The 15,871-nt window shown below is 35.6% G+C and overlaps 1 protein-coding gene across 1 annotated transcript in view; it reads left to right on the top strand.

The window, feature by feature from the left end:
* The window catches only part of LOC132552112 (dmX-like protein 2), a 94,613-nt gene that overhangs the window by 26,420 nt on the left and 52,322 nt on the right, over positions 1-15,871 (top strand). Inside the window, exons 10-16 of the mRNA XM_060216255.1 lie at positions 9,847-10,031; positions 10,210-10,446; positions 10,724-10,893; positions 11,152-11,264; positions 11,767-12,507; positions 13,660-13,792; positions 14,145-14,294. Of these exons, the coding sequence (XP_060072238.1) occupies positions 9,847-10,031; positions 10,210-10,446; positions 10,724-10,893; positions 11,152-11,264; positions 11,767-12,507; positions 13,660-13,792; positions 14,145-14,294 (1,729 nt within the window). The remainder of the gene's footprint in view (positions 1-9,846; positions 10,032-10,209; positions 10,447-10,723; positions 10,894-11,151; positions 11,265-11,766; positions 12,508-13,659; positions 13,793-14,144; positions 14,295-15,871) is intronic.

Genomic DNA, 15,871 nt, shown 5'->3' with positions numbered 1-15,871 from the left:
TTATCAGTTGGCTAAGGTGATATAGCTATGATCTGTTGATTGGCTATGCTTATTTAGATTTGATCTGTTGATTGGCTGAAATTATCAATTGGCTAAGGTGATCTAGCTATGATCTGTTGATTGGCTAAGCTTATCTAGATTTGATCTGTTGATTGGCTGAAATTATCAATTGGCTGAGGTGATATAGCTATGATCTGATGATTGGATAGAATATCAGATAGGTTAAGATCCTCTAAACATGTTCATTGGTCGGCTGGCTGAGGCAGGATAATCTTCTATAGAAAAGTGTTACTGTTTCTCTTTGGTTGATGTTTAAATTTATCCAATGTCTTCTCATTGCTGTGTGGCTTAGCTTCTCCATGAACAATGTCTTATTTGACTTGCTTGTTAAGTATTGTATTCCACGTGGTGGAGTGAGAAATACTCTCTGCTGTTTCTTTTGCTGTGTTTGTTTGCAGTGATATAAAACCATATAAAATATGAAAATAAAAGATAAAATAGTGAATTGAATTTTGAGTTTCAAACTTGAATTGAAGTGTAATATTTTATCATATGATTATTAGATTCTACAATTAAAAAACATTTGAAAACAGTTGACAAATTGAAAATTGAACTGTGTATGATACTTCAGTCTAAGAAACAGAAATAGCTGTTCTAAAGCATATGTTGGCTGTTTTGCGAAATTGACCCATGTCTGTTTCACTATAACTTATGTTATTTATGATACTTCCTCATGTACATGTCAATCATTGACATTGCTAAGTATATATTACAGTTGTATTTATATGGGTAGTAGCCCACTGCTGTTCAGTAGAATTACAAAACAATTGTTAATTCATTGTTTGGTAATAAATCCTCTCCCTGACTTTGACCCCATTGCTTATTACTGGATAAACATGCTATATATACTGATATTTCAAATCTTTATTTCAAAAGATGTGCATATTCAATACAATTCTGATTCTGTATAAATACAGAGGTGTACACAGAAATAAGTGTATTCTATACTATTCTGATTCTGTATAGATACAGAGGTGTACACAGAAATAAGTGTATTCTGTACTATTCTGACTCTATATAGATACAGAGGTGTACACAGAAATAAGTGTATTCTATACTATTCTGATTCTGTATAGATACAGAGGTGTACACAGAAATAAGTGTATTCTATACTATTCTGATTCTATATAGATACAGAGGTGTACACAGAAATAAGTGTATTCTATACTATTCTGATTCTGTATAGATACAGAGGTGTACACAGAAATAAGTGTATTCTATACTATTCTGATTCTATATAGATACAGAGGTGTACACAGAAATAAGTGTATTCTATACTATTCTGACTCTATATAGATACAGAGGTGTACACAGAAATAAGTGTATTCTATACTATTCTGATTCTGTATAGATACAGAGGTGTACACAGAAATAAGTGTATTCTATACTATTCTGTATAGATACAGAGGTGTACACAGAAATAAGTGTATTCTATACTATTCTATATAGATACAGAGGTGTACACAGAAATAAGTGTATTCTATACTATTCTATATAGATACAGAGGTGTACACAGAAATAAGTGTATTCTATACTATTCTGATTCTGTATAGATACAGAGGTGTACACAGAAATAAGTGTATTCTATACTATTCTGATTCTGTATAGATACAGAGGTGTACACAGAAATAAGTGTATTCTATACTATTCTGATTCTGTATAGATACAGAGGTGTACACAGAAATAAGTGTATTCTATACTATTCTGATTCTGTATAGATACAGAGGTGTACACAGAAATAAGTGTATTCTGTACTATTCTGATTCTGTATAGATACAGAGGTGTACACAGAAATAAGTGTATTCTATACTATTCTGACTCTATATAGATACAGAGGTGTACACAGAAATAAGTGTATTCTATACTATTCTGACTCTATATAGATACAGAGGTGTACACAGAAATAAGTGTATTCTATACTATTCTGACTCTATATAGATACAGAGGTGTACACAGAAATAAGTGTATTCTATACTATTCTGATTCTGTATAGATACAGAGGTGTACACAGAAATAAGTGTATTCTATACTATTCTGATTCTGTATAGATACAGAGGTGTACACAGAAATAAGTGTATTCTATACTATTCTGATTCTGTATAGATACAGAGGTGTACACAGAAATAAGTGTATTCTATACTATTCTGATTCTATATAGATACAGAGGTGTACACAGAAATAAGTGTATTCTATACTATTCTATATAGATACAGAGGTGTACACAGAAATAAGTGTATTCTATACTATTCTGACTCTATATAGATACAGAGGTGTACACAGAAATAAGTGTATTCTATACTATTCTGATTCTGTATAGATACAGAGGTGTACACAGAAATAAGTGTATTCTATACTATTCTGTATAGATACAGAGGTGTACACAGAAATAAGTGTATTCTATACTATTCTGATTCTGTATAGATACAGAGGTGTACACAGAAATAAGTGTATTCTATACTATTCTGATTCTGTATAGATACAGAGGTGTACACAGAAATAAGTGTATTCTATACTATTCTGATTCTGTATAGATACAGAGGTGTACACAGAAATAAGTGTATTCTATACTATTCTGACTCTATATAGATACAGAGGTGTACACAGAAATAAGTGTATTCTATACTATTCTGATTCTATATAGATACAGAGGTGTACACAGAAATAAGTGTATTCTGTACTATTCTGACTCTATATAGATACAGAGGTGTACACAGAAATAAGTGTATTCTATACTATTCTGATTCTGTATAGATACAGAGGTGTACACAGAAATAAGTGTATTCTATACTATTCTAACGCTATATAGATACAGAGGTGTACACAGAAATAAGTGTATTCTATACTATTCTGATATATAGATACAGAGGTGTACACAGAAATAAGTGTATTCTGTACTATTCTGATTCTGTATAGATACAGAGGTGTACACAGAAATAAGTGTATTCTATACTATTCTGACTCTATATAGATACAGAGGTGTACACAGAAATAAGTGTATTCTATACTATTCTGATTCTGTATAGATACAGAGGTGTACACAGAAATAAGTGTATTCTATACTATTCTGATTCTGTATAGATACAGAGGTGTACACAGAAATAAGTGTATTCTATACTATTCTGATTCTGTATAGATACAGAGGTGTACACAGAAATAAGTGTATTCTATACTATTCTGATTCTGTATAGATACAGAGGTGTACACAGAAATAAGTGTATTCTATACTATTCTGATTCTATATAGATACAGAGGTGTACACAGAAATAAGTGTATTCTATAATATTTCAGTTCTTTCTTGATACAGTTGCTTATTTATAGGTTTGTGTATTATATTCAAGTTCTCCTTTAATACACTCCACTGATGTAGTAATATATGTAAATATGTGTGTATTTTATAATACTCAAGTTCTCTATTTATACTGTTGCATATTTATAGATTTGTGTATTCAATAATATTCAAGTTCTTTATTGATATAGTAGTGTACTTAAAGATGTGTGCATTTTTTCTGAGCTTTTTTTTCTTCTTTTTTTTTTTCTATTTTCTCTCATTCCTGTATGTCACTGTTGTGTTCTGTCTGTATCTTGTTAGCAATCAAGACAAGACCCCCAATTCTCAGTCAGACTCTCCGGACAACGACCTTGATGAGACAAGCCCTGAGGATGAAAGGTCAAACCTTCTGTCAGCACTTCTCAATGCAGTTTTCAGTTCTGACTGGTCGTATAATAAGAGCATGCCATATTGGGGGTGGGGCTTAGCAGAGGGCAGGGTTAGGGCAGGACACATGGTTGAAGGATTTATTTTGCTTGTGGAGAGCTGGACCTTATGTTTTATCTAATAGTTACAAGCTTGCTGAATTACACATTGAAACCTGTATCATTTCCACAGATATAAAAAAGTATATGATATAAATTATATAAATGTACGCAGTTATACAAACATTATGTATTTTTACTTTACAGGACGATAAATCACATGTGTCATGTGACCTTTATAATGTCTTAATTATAACCATAATTACTGTTAAAGCACATTATCAAAATGGCATCTTAAGGATCACATTTATTTTTAGTCTTCTTATATTCAAGAAAAGATATTACGTTGTGTTTGCCTGCATAGTTTTATCATTTAAATTGACCATCAATATTCAGTATGATAGTAAAGGCAATCTCCCTTGTGTACACATCAACTCAGAAAAGTGTTTGCTATATTCAAATAAGTGTTTACAGAAGGGAATGTACAATATTGGAAAATCATGATACTACAAATTCCAATATAGTGTATACATTAATCACAGCAGAATCACAGCAAGCTTTTTACTGTATACAAAATTTATGTTTGTCACTTTATAGCTGTGATGCTGTTTTCTGTGGTAAACAGTCAGTTTCAGAGCTAAAACTGTAATGTTAAGAGGAAACATCTTTTAGACAAATCCTGACAGTCTAGGGCATGTACAAGTCATGTTTACAGAGTTACTGACTTAAACAGTTGGAAACACCTGATTCCTATTATCTAAGTACAGATCAGTCTGGAAACATCTGATTCCCATTATCTAAGTACAGATCAGTCTGGAAACATCTGATTCCCATTATCTAAGTACAGATCAGTCTGGAAACACCTGATTCCCATTATCTAAGTACAGATCAGTCTGGAAACATCTGATTCCCATTATCTAAGTACAGATCAGTCTGGAAACACCTGATTCCCATTATCTAAGTACAGATCAGTCTGGAAACATCTGATTCCCATTATCTAAGTACAGATCAGTCTGGAAACATCTGATTCCCATTATCTAAGTACAGATCAGTCTAATTGGAAACATCTGATTCCCATTATCTAAGTACAGATCAGTCTAATTGGAAACATCTGATTCCCATTATCTAAGTACAGATCAGTCTAATTGGAAACATCTGATTCCCATTATCTAAGTACAGATCAGTCTAATTGGAAACATCTGATTCCCATTATCTAAGTACAGATCAGTCTGGAAACACCTGATTCCCATTATCTAAGTACAGATCAGTCTGGAAACATCTGATTCCCATTATCTAAGTACAGATCAGTCTAATTGGAAACATCTGATTCCCATTATCCCATTATCTAGTACAGATCAGTCTAATTGGAAACATCTGATTCCCATTATCTAAGTACAGATCAGTCTAATTGGAAACATCTGATTCCCATTATCTAAGTACAGATCAGTCTAATTGGAAACATCTGATTCCCATTATCTAAGTACAGATCAGTCTGGAAACATCTGATTCCCATTATCTAAGTACAGATCAGTCTGGAAACACCTGATTCCCATTATCTAAGTACAGATCAGAAACACCTGATTCCCATTATTAAGTACCCATTATATTATCTAAGTACAGATCAGTCTAATTGGAAACACCTGATTCCCATTATCTAAGTACAGATCAGTCTAATTGGAAACACCTGATTCCCATTATCTAAGTACAGATCAGTCTGGAAACACCTGATTCCCATTATCTAAGTACAGATCAGTCTGGAAACACCTGATTCCCATTATCTAAGTACAGATCAGTCTGGAAACATCTGATTCCCATTATCTAAGTACAGATCAGTCTAATTGGAAACATCTGATTCCCATTATCTAAGTACAGATCAGTCTAATTGGAAACATCTGATTCCCATTATCTAAGTACAGATCAGTCTGGAAACATCTGATTCCCATTATCTAAGTACAGATCAGTCTGGAAACATCTGATTCCCATTATCTAAGTACAGATCAGTCTGGAAACATCTGATTCCCATTATCTAAGCACAGATCAGTCTGATTCCCATTATCTAAGCACAGATCAGTCTGGAAACATCTGATTCCCATTATCTAAGTACAGATCAGTCTAATTGGAAACATCTGATTCCCATTATCTAAGTACAGATCAGTCTAATTGGAAACACCTGGTACAGAAACATCTGATTCCCATTATCTAAGTACAGATCAGTCTAAACATCTGATTCCCATTATCTAAGGAAACATCTGATTCCCATTATCTAAGTACAGATCAGTCTGGAAACACTAATTGGAAACACCTGATTCCCATTATCTAAGTACAGATCAGTCTGGAAACATCTGATTCCCATTATCTAAGTACAGATCAGTCAGATCAGTCTGGAAACATCTGATTCCCATTATCTAAGTACAGATCAGTCTGGAAACATCTGATTCCCATTATCTAAGTACAGATCAGTCTGGAAACATCTGATTCCCATTATCTAAGTACAGATCAGTCTGGAAACATCTGATTCCCATTATCTAAGTACAGATCAGTCTAATTGGAAACATCTGATTCCCATTATCTAAGTACAGATCAGTCTGGAAACATCTGATTCCCATTATCTAAGTACGCCTGATTCCCATTATCTAAGTACTGATCAGTCTGGAAACATCTGATTCCAATTATCTAAGTACAGATCAGTCTGGAAACATCTGATTCCCATTATCTAAGTACTGATCACTCTAATTGGAAACATCTGATTCCCATTATCTAAGTACTGATCAGTCTAATTGGAAACATCTGATTCCCATTATCTAAGTACTGATCAGTCTAATTGGAAACATCTGATTCCCATTATCTAAGTACTGATCAGTCTAATTGGAAACACCTGATTCCCATTATCTAAGTACAGATCATCTGATTCCCATTATCTAAGTCTGGAAACACCTGATTCCCATTATCTAAGTACTGATCAGTCTAATTGGAAACACCTGATTCCCATTATCTAAGTACTGATCAGTCTAATTGGAAACACCTGATTCCCATTATCTAAGATCAGTCTAATTGGAAACATCTGATTCCCATTATCTAAGTACAGATCAGTCTGGAAACATCTGATTCCCATTATCTAAGTACAGATCAGTCTGGAAACATCTGATTCCCATTATCTAAGTACAGATCAGTCTAATTGGAAACATCTGATTCCCATTATCTAAGTACAGATCAGTCTAATTGGAAACATCTGATTGGGAAACATCTGATTCCCATTATCTAAGTACAGATCAGTCTGGAAACATCTGATTCCCATTATCTAAGTACAGATCAGTCTGGATCAGTCTGGAAACATCTGATTCCCATTATCTAAGTACAGATCAAGTCTGATCAGTTGGAAACATCTGATTCCCATTATCTAAGTACAGATCAGTCTTCCCATTCCCATTATCTAAGTACAGATCAGTCTGGAAACAGATCAGTCTGATTCCCATTATCTAAGTACAGATCAGTCTGGAAACATCTGATTCCCATTATCTAAGTACTAAGATCAGTCTAAACATTGGAAACAGTCTAAAACTGATTCCCATTATCTAAGTACAGATCAGTCTGGAAACATCTGATTCCCATTATCTAAGTACTGATCACTCTAATTGGAAACATCTGATTCCCATTATCTAAGTACAGATCAGTCTGTACAGATCAGTCTCATCTGATTCCCATTATCTAAGTACAGATCAGTCTAAACACCTGATTCCCATTATCTAAGTACAGATCAGTCTAATTGGAAACACCTGATTCCCATTATCTAAGTACAGATCAGTCTAATTGGAAACATCTGATTCCCATTATCTAAGTACAGATCAGTCTGGAAACACCTGATTCCCATTATCTAAGTACAGATCAGTCTGGAAACATCTGATTCCCATTATCTAAGTACAGATCAGTCTAATTGGAAACACCTGATTCCCATTATCTAAGTACAGATCAGTCTAATTGGAAACATCTGATTCCCATTATCTAAGTACAGGTACAGATCTAAGTACAGATCAGTCACCTGGAAACATCTGAAACATTCCCATTATCTAAGTACAGATCAGTCTGGAAACACCTGATTCCCATTATCTAAGTACAGATCAGTCTGGAAACACCTGATTCCCATTATCTAAGTACAGATCAGTCTGGAAACATCTGATTCCCATTATCTAAGTACAGATCAGTCTAATTGGAAACTTAAAAACCTATCAGTGATTGTTTCAGATTTATACAGGTTTCTTAGTCTGTAATAAGGATGATTTCAGTCGACTAGAAACCTATTTAGTCTTCAGCAGGTGATACTAAAGGATTCGTCTGATACATTCAGCTGTTCTGTTGCATGTGGAATGCTTCTTTGCATTATGACGTCTTTCTTTCCATCAATTTACTTTGCTGGTGTTTGCAACAACTCTTTTCTCTCAATATAATGTGCCCATTGTAAATTTTTATAATTATATGTTGTACAGTGTGATAATTTGTTGTGAGCATGTAAATTGAACTCTTAGAAAGATGGCATGTTTGAAAAAGTTTTAAAGTAATCCATTAGCAATATGTACATTTTTTAGTGTACATTGAACATAACTTTAGTAATACCTGTGCTCTTTTAAATCAGTTGAACAAATGGAAAAACATACTTTAAAGCAAATAATTCTGTTGAATTGAGCTTAAGTCTTACTAAATCTGATTTCGTTTTAGATATTGTAAAAAAAATGAGAAAGTAACTAACAAAACAAAACAAAAATTCCTCACTAAAATTTGATTATACCTGAAGATGTTTAGCTGTTTCTAATCTACAGTAATTTGAAGTAGATATTCCAGACTAAACATTATGTGATGATCTTTTTTCTGAACAGCTAGTTCAATATATCCTGTTAAATACCATGATATTTTAGAGGCCACACCCTCTCCAGTTCAGAAGGCCTCCTGACTCTGTGTTGTTTGTATTAGAAGTCATGTCCTCTCCAGTTAAGAAGGCCTCCTGACTCTGTGTTCTTTGTATTAGAAGTCATGTCCTCTCCAGTTAAGAAGGCTTCCTGACTCTGTGTTCTTTGTATTAGAAGTCATGTCCTCTCCAGTTAAGAAGGCCTCCTGACTCTGTGTTTTTGTATTAGAAGTCATGTCCTCTCCAGTTAAGAAGGCCTCCTGACTGTGTTGTTTGTATTAGAAGTCATGTCCTCTCCAGTTAAGAAGGCCTCCTGACTCTGTGTTCCTTGTATTAGAAGTCATGTCCTCTCCAGTTAAGAAGGCCTCCTGACTCTGTGTTGTTTGTATTAGAAGTCATGTCCTCTCCAGTTAAGAAGGCCTCCTGACTCTGTGTTCTTTGTATTAGAAGTCATGTCCTCTCCAGTTAAGAAGGCCTCCTGACTGTGTTGTTTGTATTAGAAGTCATGTCCTCTCCAGTTAAGAAGGCCTCCTGACTCTGTGTTGTTTGTATTAGAAGTCATGTCCTCTCCAGTTAAGAAGGCCTCCTGACTCTGTGTTCTTTGTATTAGAAGTCATGTCCTCTCCAGTTAAGAAGGCCTCCTGACTCTGTGTTTTTGTATTAGAAGTCATGTCCTCTCCAGTTAAGAAGGCCTCCTGACTCTGTGTTGTTTGTATTAGAAGTCATGTCCTCTCCAGTATTAGAGTCATGTCCTCTCCAGTTAAGAAGGCCTCCTGACTCTGTGTTCATTGTATTAGAATTCATGTCCTCTCCAGTTAAGAAGGCCTCCTGACTCTGTGTTCCTTGTATTAGAAGTCATGTCCTCTCCAGTTAAGAAAGCCTCCTGACTCTGTGTTCATTGTATTAGAAGTCATGTCCTCTCCAGTTAAGAAGGCCTCCTGACTCTGTGTTCCTTGTATTAGAAGTCATGTCCTCTCCAGTTAAGAAAGCCTCCTGACTCTGTGTTCATTGTATTAGAAGTCATGTCCTCTCCAGTTAAGAAGGCCTCCTGGCTCCTGACTCTGTGTTGTTTGTATTAGAAGTCTTGTCCTCTCCAGTTAGGAATTCTTCTTGACTCCTTGTTGTTTGTATTACAGACATGCCATTCACAAGCGAAGAAAGCATCACAAATTTGGACCTGATACACTGATGAGTATGGCCAACCTTTCCAGCATTAACAGTGCAGGCAGTATACATGATTTTCACAAATTTGCTCTCCACAACAATGGTGTAGCACCACCTCTACACTTCCATTTAGCTGCCAGTATCAACCCAGAAACAGGTACACAGCTTTCACCCATAGTTTCTGAAAAATGTTGTTTAACTTTGGTGTAATTGTATTTTCTTATATCACTTTGTACTTATTTGTGAAAGATTTTATTGACTCATTTGAACTGGTTGGCTTTGTTGAACTTAGTGAACTTTTTGACCTTTGACCTTTGACCTTGCTATGTTTCCAGATATCCCTCTCTTACCAGTTGTTGGTACAAAGGGTGAAGCCCAGCATAACTTCCAGCTTCACTGGCTTAATAATAAGGAGCTACAGTTTACAATGGAGGCTGAGGTGATCCTACAAGACCTGCACAAGTCCAGCATGAGCCATCAACACAATGAACAAGACATTGGGTCAGACAGCGATGGCTTCCCTGAACACACATCACACGCCACACACAATGGAGAGGAGCACGATTTAGAAGGTGTCCAAATATAAGATATTTGTTGGCAGGGGAGGGATGGTAGAGCTTTAATTGGCTAGATCAGGGGTGGAAAGGGGACAAGGATAACGGAATCAGTCAGGGGATAGTAGAGACTAGAAGGGGCTAGAAAGAAAAACAGTTCATGTGAGAAAGGCAAGAGCTAAACAGGAAGAGAAAAGGAGAATGGAAGAAAACAGATGAAAGAGAAGAAGAAAAAGAAAAACTATGATTATGGAAAAATATACAGATTTTTATGTTGATGTTGTCTTATTGGTAGGTCATCCTAAAAAGAAGAAGTCTGGTCTCTTCAAGAAGAAGCACAAGAGTCATCGGAGTCCAAAAGAAACCAAAGAACTCGGGAATTTTGCTGAGAGTCAGTCCAGCATCACATCTGAACAGGGAGACCACATGTCGGAGGGCACTTCCAGTGGGGGAATGTCCCCGGATGTTCCTGTAGGTTTAATAATGTTTTGTATTGAGGATTTCTATTGGTTAAGATGTAGAAAGAATATCTCATTTTAAGCTTCACTTTATTTATTAGAAAAAAAAGGTAAAACTTATTTAGAAATCTCTCCAACATAATTTAACTATCTACAAGCATACATAAAACATTCTTATTGTCTTTACAGCATTAAAAAGCAATTTGCTTTAGAATCCAATATATTTATGTTTGAATATAATTTTTATTTCTATTTCCTTGGACAGGGTTCAGTGATTGATTCCTTAGACAGAAAGATTGAAGGTCTTCTGAAGGACTGGCATCAGAGTGCAGACATGTTGTTTAGTATACACCCTGTGGATGGTAGCTTCCTTGTATGGTAAGTAGCTGACAGCTTAAAGAGGATCCATTTTTGTGTCACATATATAATGATGTTTTTGTTGTCTGCTATCTGTCGTCTGTGGATTCCTCAGAGTAACTCAGTGGTATTTGTCTAATCAGTTTGTACTAAAACAGCTAAGCTGGCTTCTTATACATTATCCTCAGCTTTGTAATATTTTTGAATTATTTAGCTAGAAATCAAAATCAAAAAGACAATTATGTTAGAAATTATTCAGTGCTGAAGTCAGCAAACAGTTTATTAAGCTTACATTGATAACTGTCCATTATAGTGTAATAGACCTAATGGAGCTTTGTTATTGACCAGTATCACAACGTATATAGATTTACATGTTTATATGACTTGAGTTTATGAGATCTACATAATCGCTGTTGGTGTTGCCTTTTCACGGTTGTGCTTTCCAACATTAACTTGTGTTTACTCATTTGCCCTATTTCTGATAGATTACTTCATACATCACATGGCCTACTCTTTGTTACAGGCTTGTTGATTGGATGGACGAGTACAACCCATACTGTTTCCGTCAGGCCCAAGTCAGCTTTTCATCGTGCCTTCCACGTGCATTTCCAGTGCCAGATGCCCGGACGATGGCAAGCAATCTCCTTATGTACTGTAACTACAGTAAAATGGACATAAAATCAGCCATGCGTATCAGTGAAAACCGGTTTTCCCCCTGTAACCCTACAGCCCCTACAAAAATACAGCCCCAACCTGCTCCGGCCACTGGGAAATGTTTCCCTGGACAGAATGATAACATGCTTATACCTAATGTTTTACTTATCACTAAACACTTCAATGGTTCCTTAAACCAATGGCAGATCAGTTTTGCAGATAGTTCGAAATTCTCAACAGTAGTCAGTGTTGCCCATGCATCAAGGGCATGTGGACATAGATTCCGGACAAATTCTGCAGCATGTCACCCAGTATTACCCTTGTTATTGACAACATCACACCACAATGTCCCCAAACCTCTGACACCATGTAACGGGGATCACCATAGCAATGGTATCGGTGATGACAACAATGAGGAAGGTTGTGGAGGATTACCTGGTCAGGAAAGCCTTGTAGGGGGTGTGGAGTTCTGCAGTGAGCTGATTCTCTGGCGAGTAGATCCAGTTGGACCTCTTTCTAAGTCAGGTGGAATCATAGAGTTGGCTCGTATCAACTCCCCGCAGCTGTCTGCCTTCGACAATGTTGCATGGGTGCCTACACTCCTACCCAGGTATAAACCCTTCTGATGAAATGTACCTCGTCTATTTTTAATTTAAAAAGAATTAAAAAAGTAAAATCTTTTTGATTGGCTACTCAATGAATCAGGAATTCCCTCATTTCAATGATTTTACTGGGGATATAGAAAAAATTGTAATTATCCTGAATTTCCACTTAATCACTGTCAGAAGGATCATTTATTTCAATGGTAAGAAAATCTGTGATAAAATAGAGGATTAATTCCTGGATTTATTTGGTGGAATACACAAGATTCTCATAAATACAGCAAACTCAAGTCAGGTTACCTTGATATTTATTTAATGTAAAGAGATAGTTTATAGTTTAGCATCGGTCCAGTGATATATGATAGTTTATAGTTCAGCATCGGTCCAGTGATATATGATAGTTTATAGTTCAGCATCAGTCCAGTGATATATGATAGTTTATAGTTCAGCATCGGTCCAGTGATATATGATAGTTTATAGTTCAGCATCGGTCCAGTGATATATGATAGTTTATAGTTCAGCATCAGTCCAGTGATATATGATAGTTTATAGTTCAGCATCGGTCCAGTGATATATGATAGTTTATAGTTCAGCATCGGTCCAGTGATATATGATAGTTTATAGTTCAGCATTGGTCCAGTGATATATGATAGTTTATAGTTCAGCATCGGTCCAGTGATATATGATAGTTTATAGTTCAGCATCGGTCCAGTGATATATGATAGTTTATAGTTCAGCATCGGTCCAGTGATATATGATAGTTTATAGTTCAGCATAGATATATGATAGTTTATAGTTCAGCATCGGTCCAGTGATATATGATAGTTTATAGTTCAGCATCGGTCCAGTGATATATGATAGTTTATAGTTCAGCATCGGTCCAGTTATATGATAGTTTATAGTTCAGCATCGGTCCAGTGATATATGATAGTTTATAGTTCAGCATCGGTCCAGTGATATATGATAGTTTATAGTTCAGCATCGGTCCAGTGATATATGATAGTTTATAGTTCAGCATCGGTCCAGTGATATATGATAGTTTATAGTTCAGCATCGGTCCAGTGATATATGATAGTTTATAGTTCAGCATCGGTCCAGTGATATATTCCTGTTTGAAGTGAGGTAGCCCACATGATGATGATTTATCATTTCTGTTGTAGTTCTACACTAGGATCCTACAGTAACTCACCCAGTGCCCTGTTTGTGGCCTCTAATGGGAACAGTTTGATGATGTATCAGGCAGTTATTGATGCTCGTACTCTACTCCTTGAGATGGGAAGTCAGAAAAAAGATGTAAGATACAATGTATTTAGTTCAGACCTTATACCTGATAAAACTATCGATCTTTCAATCACTGTATAATAATTTTGAAATTATACTGCATACTTTCTTGCCTTATTGGACTCTTTTGTCTGTGGATATCAATTTTCATGCTTTTATCAGTATTTATCTGCCATAAAGTGGTCTATTATTGTACTGTATATATCACAATGATAGATATTGAGATGTAATGTGATGTTAAAATTTTGCCTTTTGTCTTCAAATTTTTATTTTTGAAAAGAACAAATGTATGCAATGATTCATATAGATTTTAATGTCAAGTTTTTGTTTAGTTGTATAAGGGTTTGTGATATTTCAGTTACAGAAGGGGATGAGTTTTTCCAGTAATACTAGCTCTGGGTATAGTGTAGAGACCCCGCGAGCTGCTGGTGAACTGTTTAACATTGTCAGTCTACAGTCTTCTGCCCGACCGGGCTGTATCATTGAAATGGAAGCCATTGCTGATGCCAAGCAGGTAACTCTATACATAGTGATACTTTACCAAGGAATGATAAACTAGCTGTAAGGACCAGAGTAATCAATAATGTTATAGATATGTAAACAGAGTTAGACAGGAATAACACTGATAACCACAGGAATGACACTGATAACCACAGGAATAACACTGATAACCACAGGAATAACACTGATAACCACAGGAATAACACTGATTACCACAGGAATAACACTGATAACCACAGGAATAACACTGATAACCACAGGAATAACACTGATAGCCACAGGAATAACACTGATAGCCACAGGAATAACACTGATAACCACAGGAATAACACTGATAGCCACAGGAATAACACTGATAACCACAGGAATAACACTGATAGCCACAGGAATAACACTGATAACCACAGGAATAACACTGATAACCACAGGAATAACACTGATAACCACAGGAATAACACTGATAACCACAGGAATAACACTGATAACCACAGGAATAACACTGATAACCACAGGAATAACACTGATAACCACACTGATAACCACAGGAATAACACCACAGGAATAACACTGATAACCACAGGAATAACACCACAGGAATAACACTGATAACCACAGGAATAACACTGATAACCACAGGAATAACACTGATAACCACAGGAATAACACTGATAACCACAGGAATAACACTGATAACCACAGGAATAACACTGATAACCACAGGAATAACACTGATAACCACAGGAATAACACTGATAACCATACTGATAACCACAGGAATAACACTGATAACCACAGGAATAACACTGATAACCACAGGAATAACACTGATAACCACATTACATTGTTTGGAGTCGGGAGGTTAACCCTGATAGGACTGTTATATATGTCTTATGTTTCATATCGTGAAGTACTTTTTGCATTGTCTGAAGCTATTTATTAGTGTTTTGTGGTACAAGCTTAGTGTTTAAGTATTTAAACAAAATTCATCTTATTCACTTTTGTTGTTTTTTTATGATCTACGAAAACAAAAACTTATACATAATTTTTTCATGTGACACAATACAATTACAGGTGGTTTTATATGTTTCATGAATCTGTTTAGGCCAAATGTTGAACAAAATAGAAGGAGTGAAGCACAACATCAGCTGGTGACATTAGCGTAAAGGTCTAACTAGGGACTTGGTTATAAATACCTGTCTGGCTATTTTGTTTGTGAAAGATAAAGATTTCAAAATTCATCTTATTCACTTTTGTTGTTTTTTTATGATCTACGAAAACAACAAAAACTTAATTTTTTCATGTACAATTACAGGTGATTTTAAATGTTTCATGAATCTGTTTAGGCCAAATGTTGAACAAAATAGAAGGAGTGAAGCACAACATCAGCTGGTGACATTAGCGTAAAGGTCTAACTAGGGACTCGGTTATAAATACCTGTCTGGCTATTTTGTTTGTGAAAGATAAAGATTTCATAGTAGAGATGCAGTCATCATTAGTTCCAGATCTCTGATGTCTGGATACAGATCTCAGATGTCTGGATACAGATCTCAGATGTCTGGATACAGATCTCTGATGTCTGGATACAGATCT

Source organism: Ylistrum balloti, unplaced genomic scaffold (genome assembly GCF_031769215.1).
Source record: "Ylistrum balloti isolate Yb309-2 unplaced genomic scaffold, AGI_CSIRO_Ybal_v1 Utg370236, whole genome shotgun sequence".
NCBI lineage: Eukaryota > Metazoa > Mollusca > Bivalvia > Pectinida > Pectinidae > Ylistrum > Ylistrum balloti.
The sequence above is the reverse complement of the archived record's forward strand: the minus strand, read 5'-3'. Positions and strand labels throughout refer to the sequence as shown.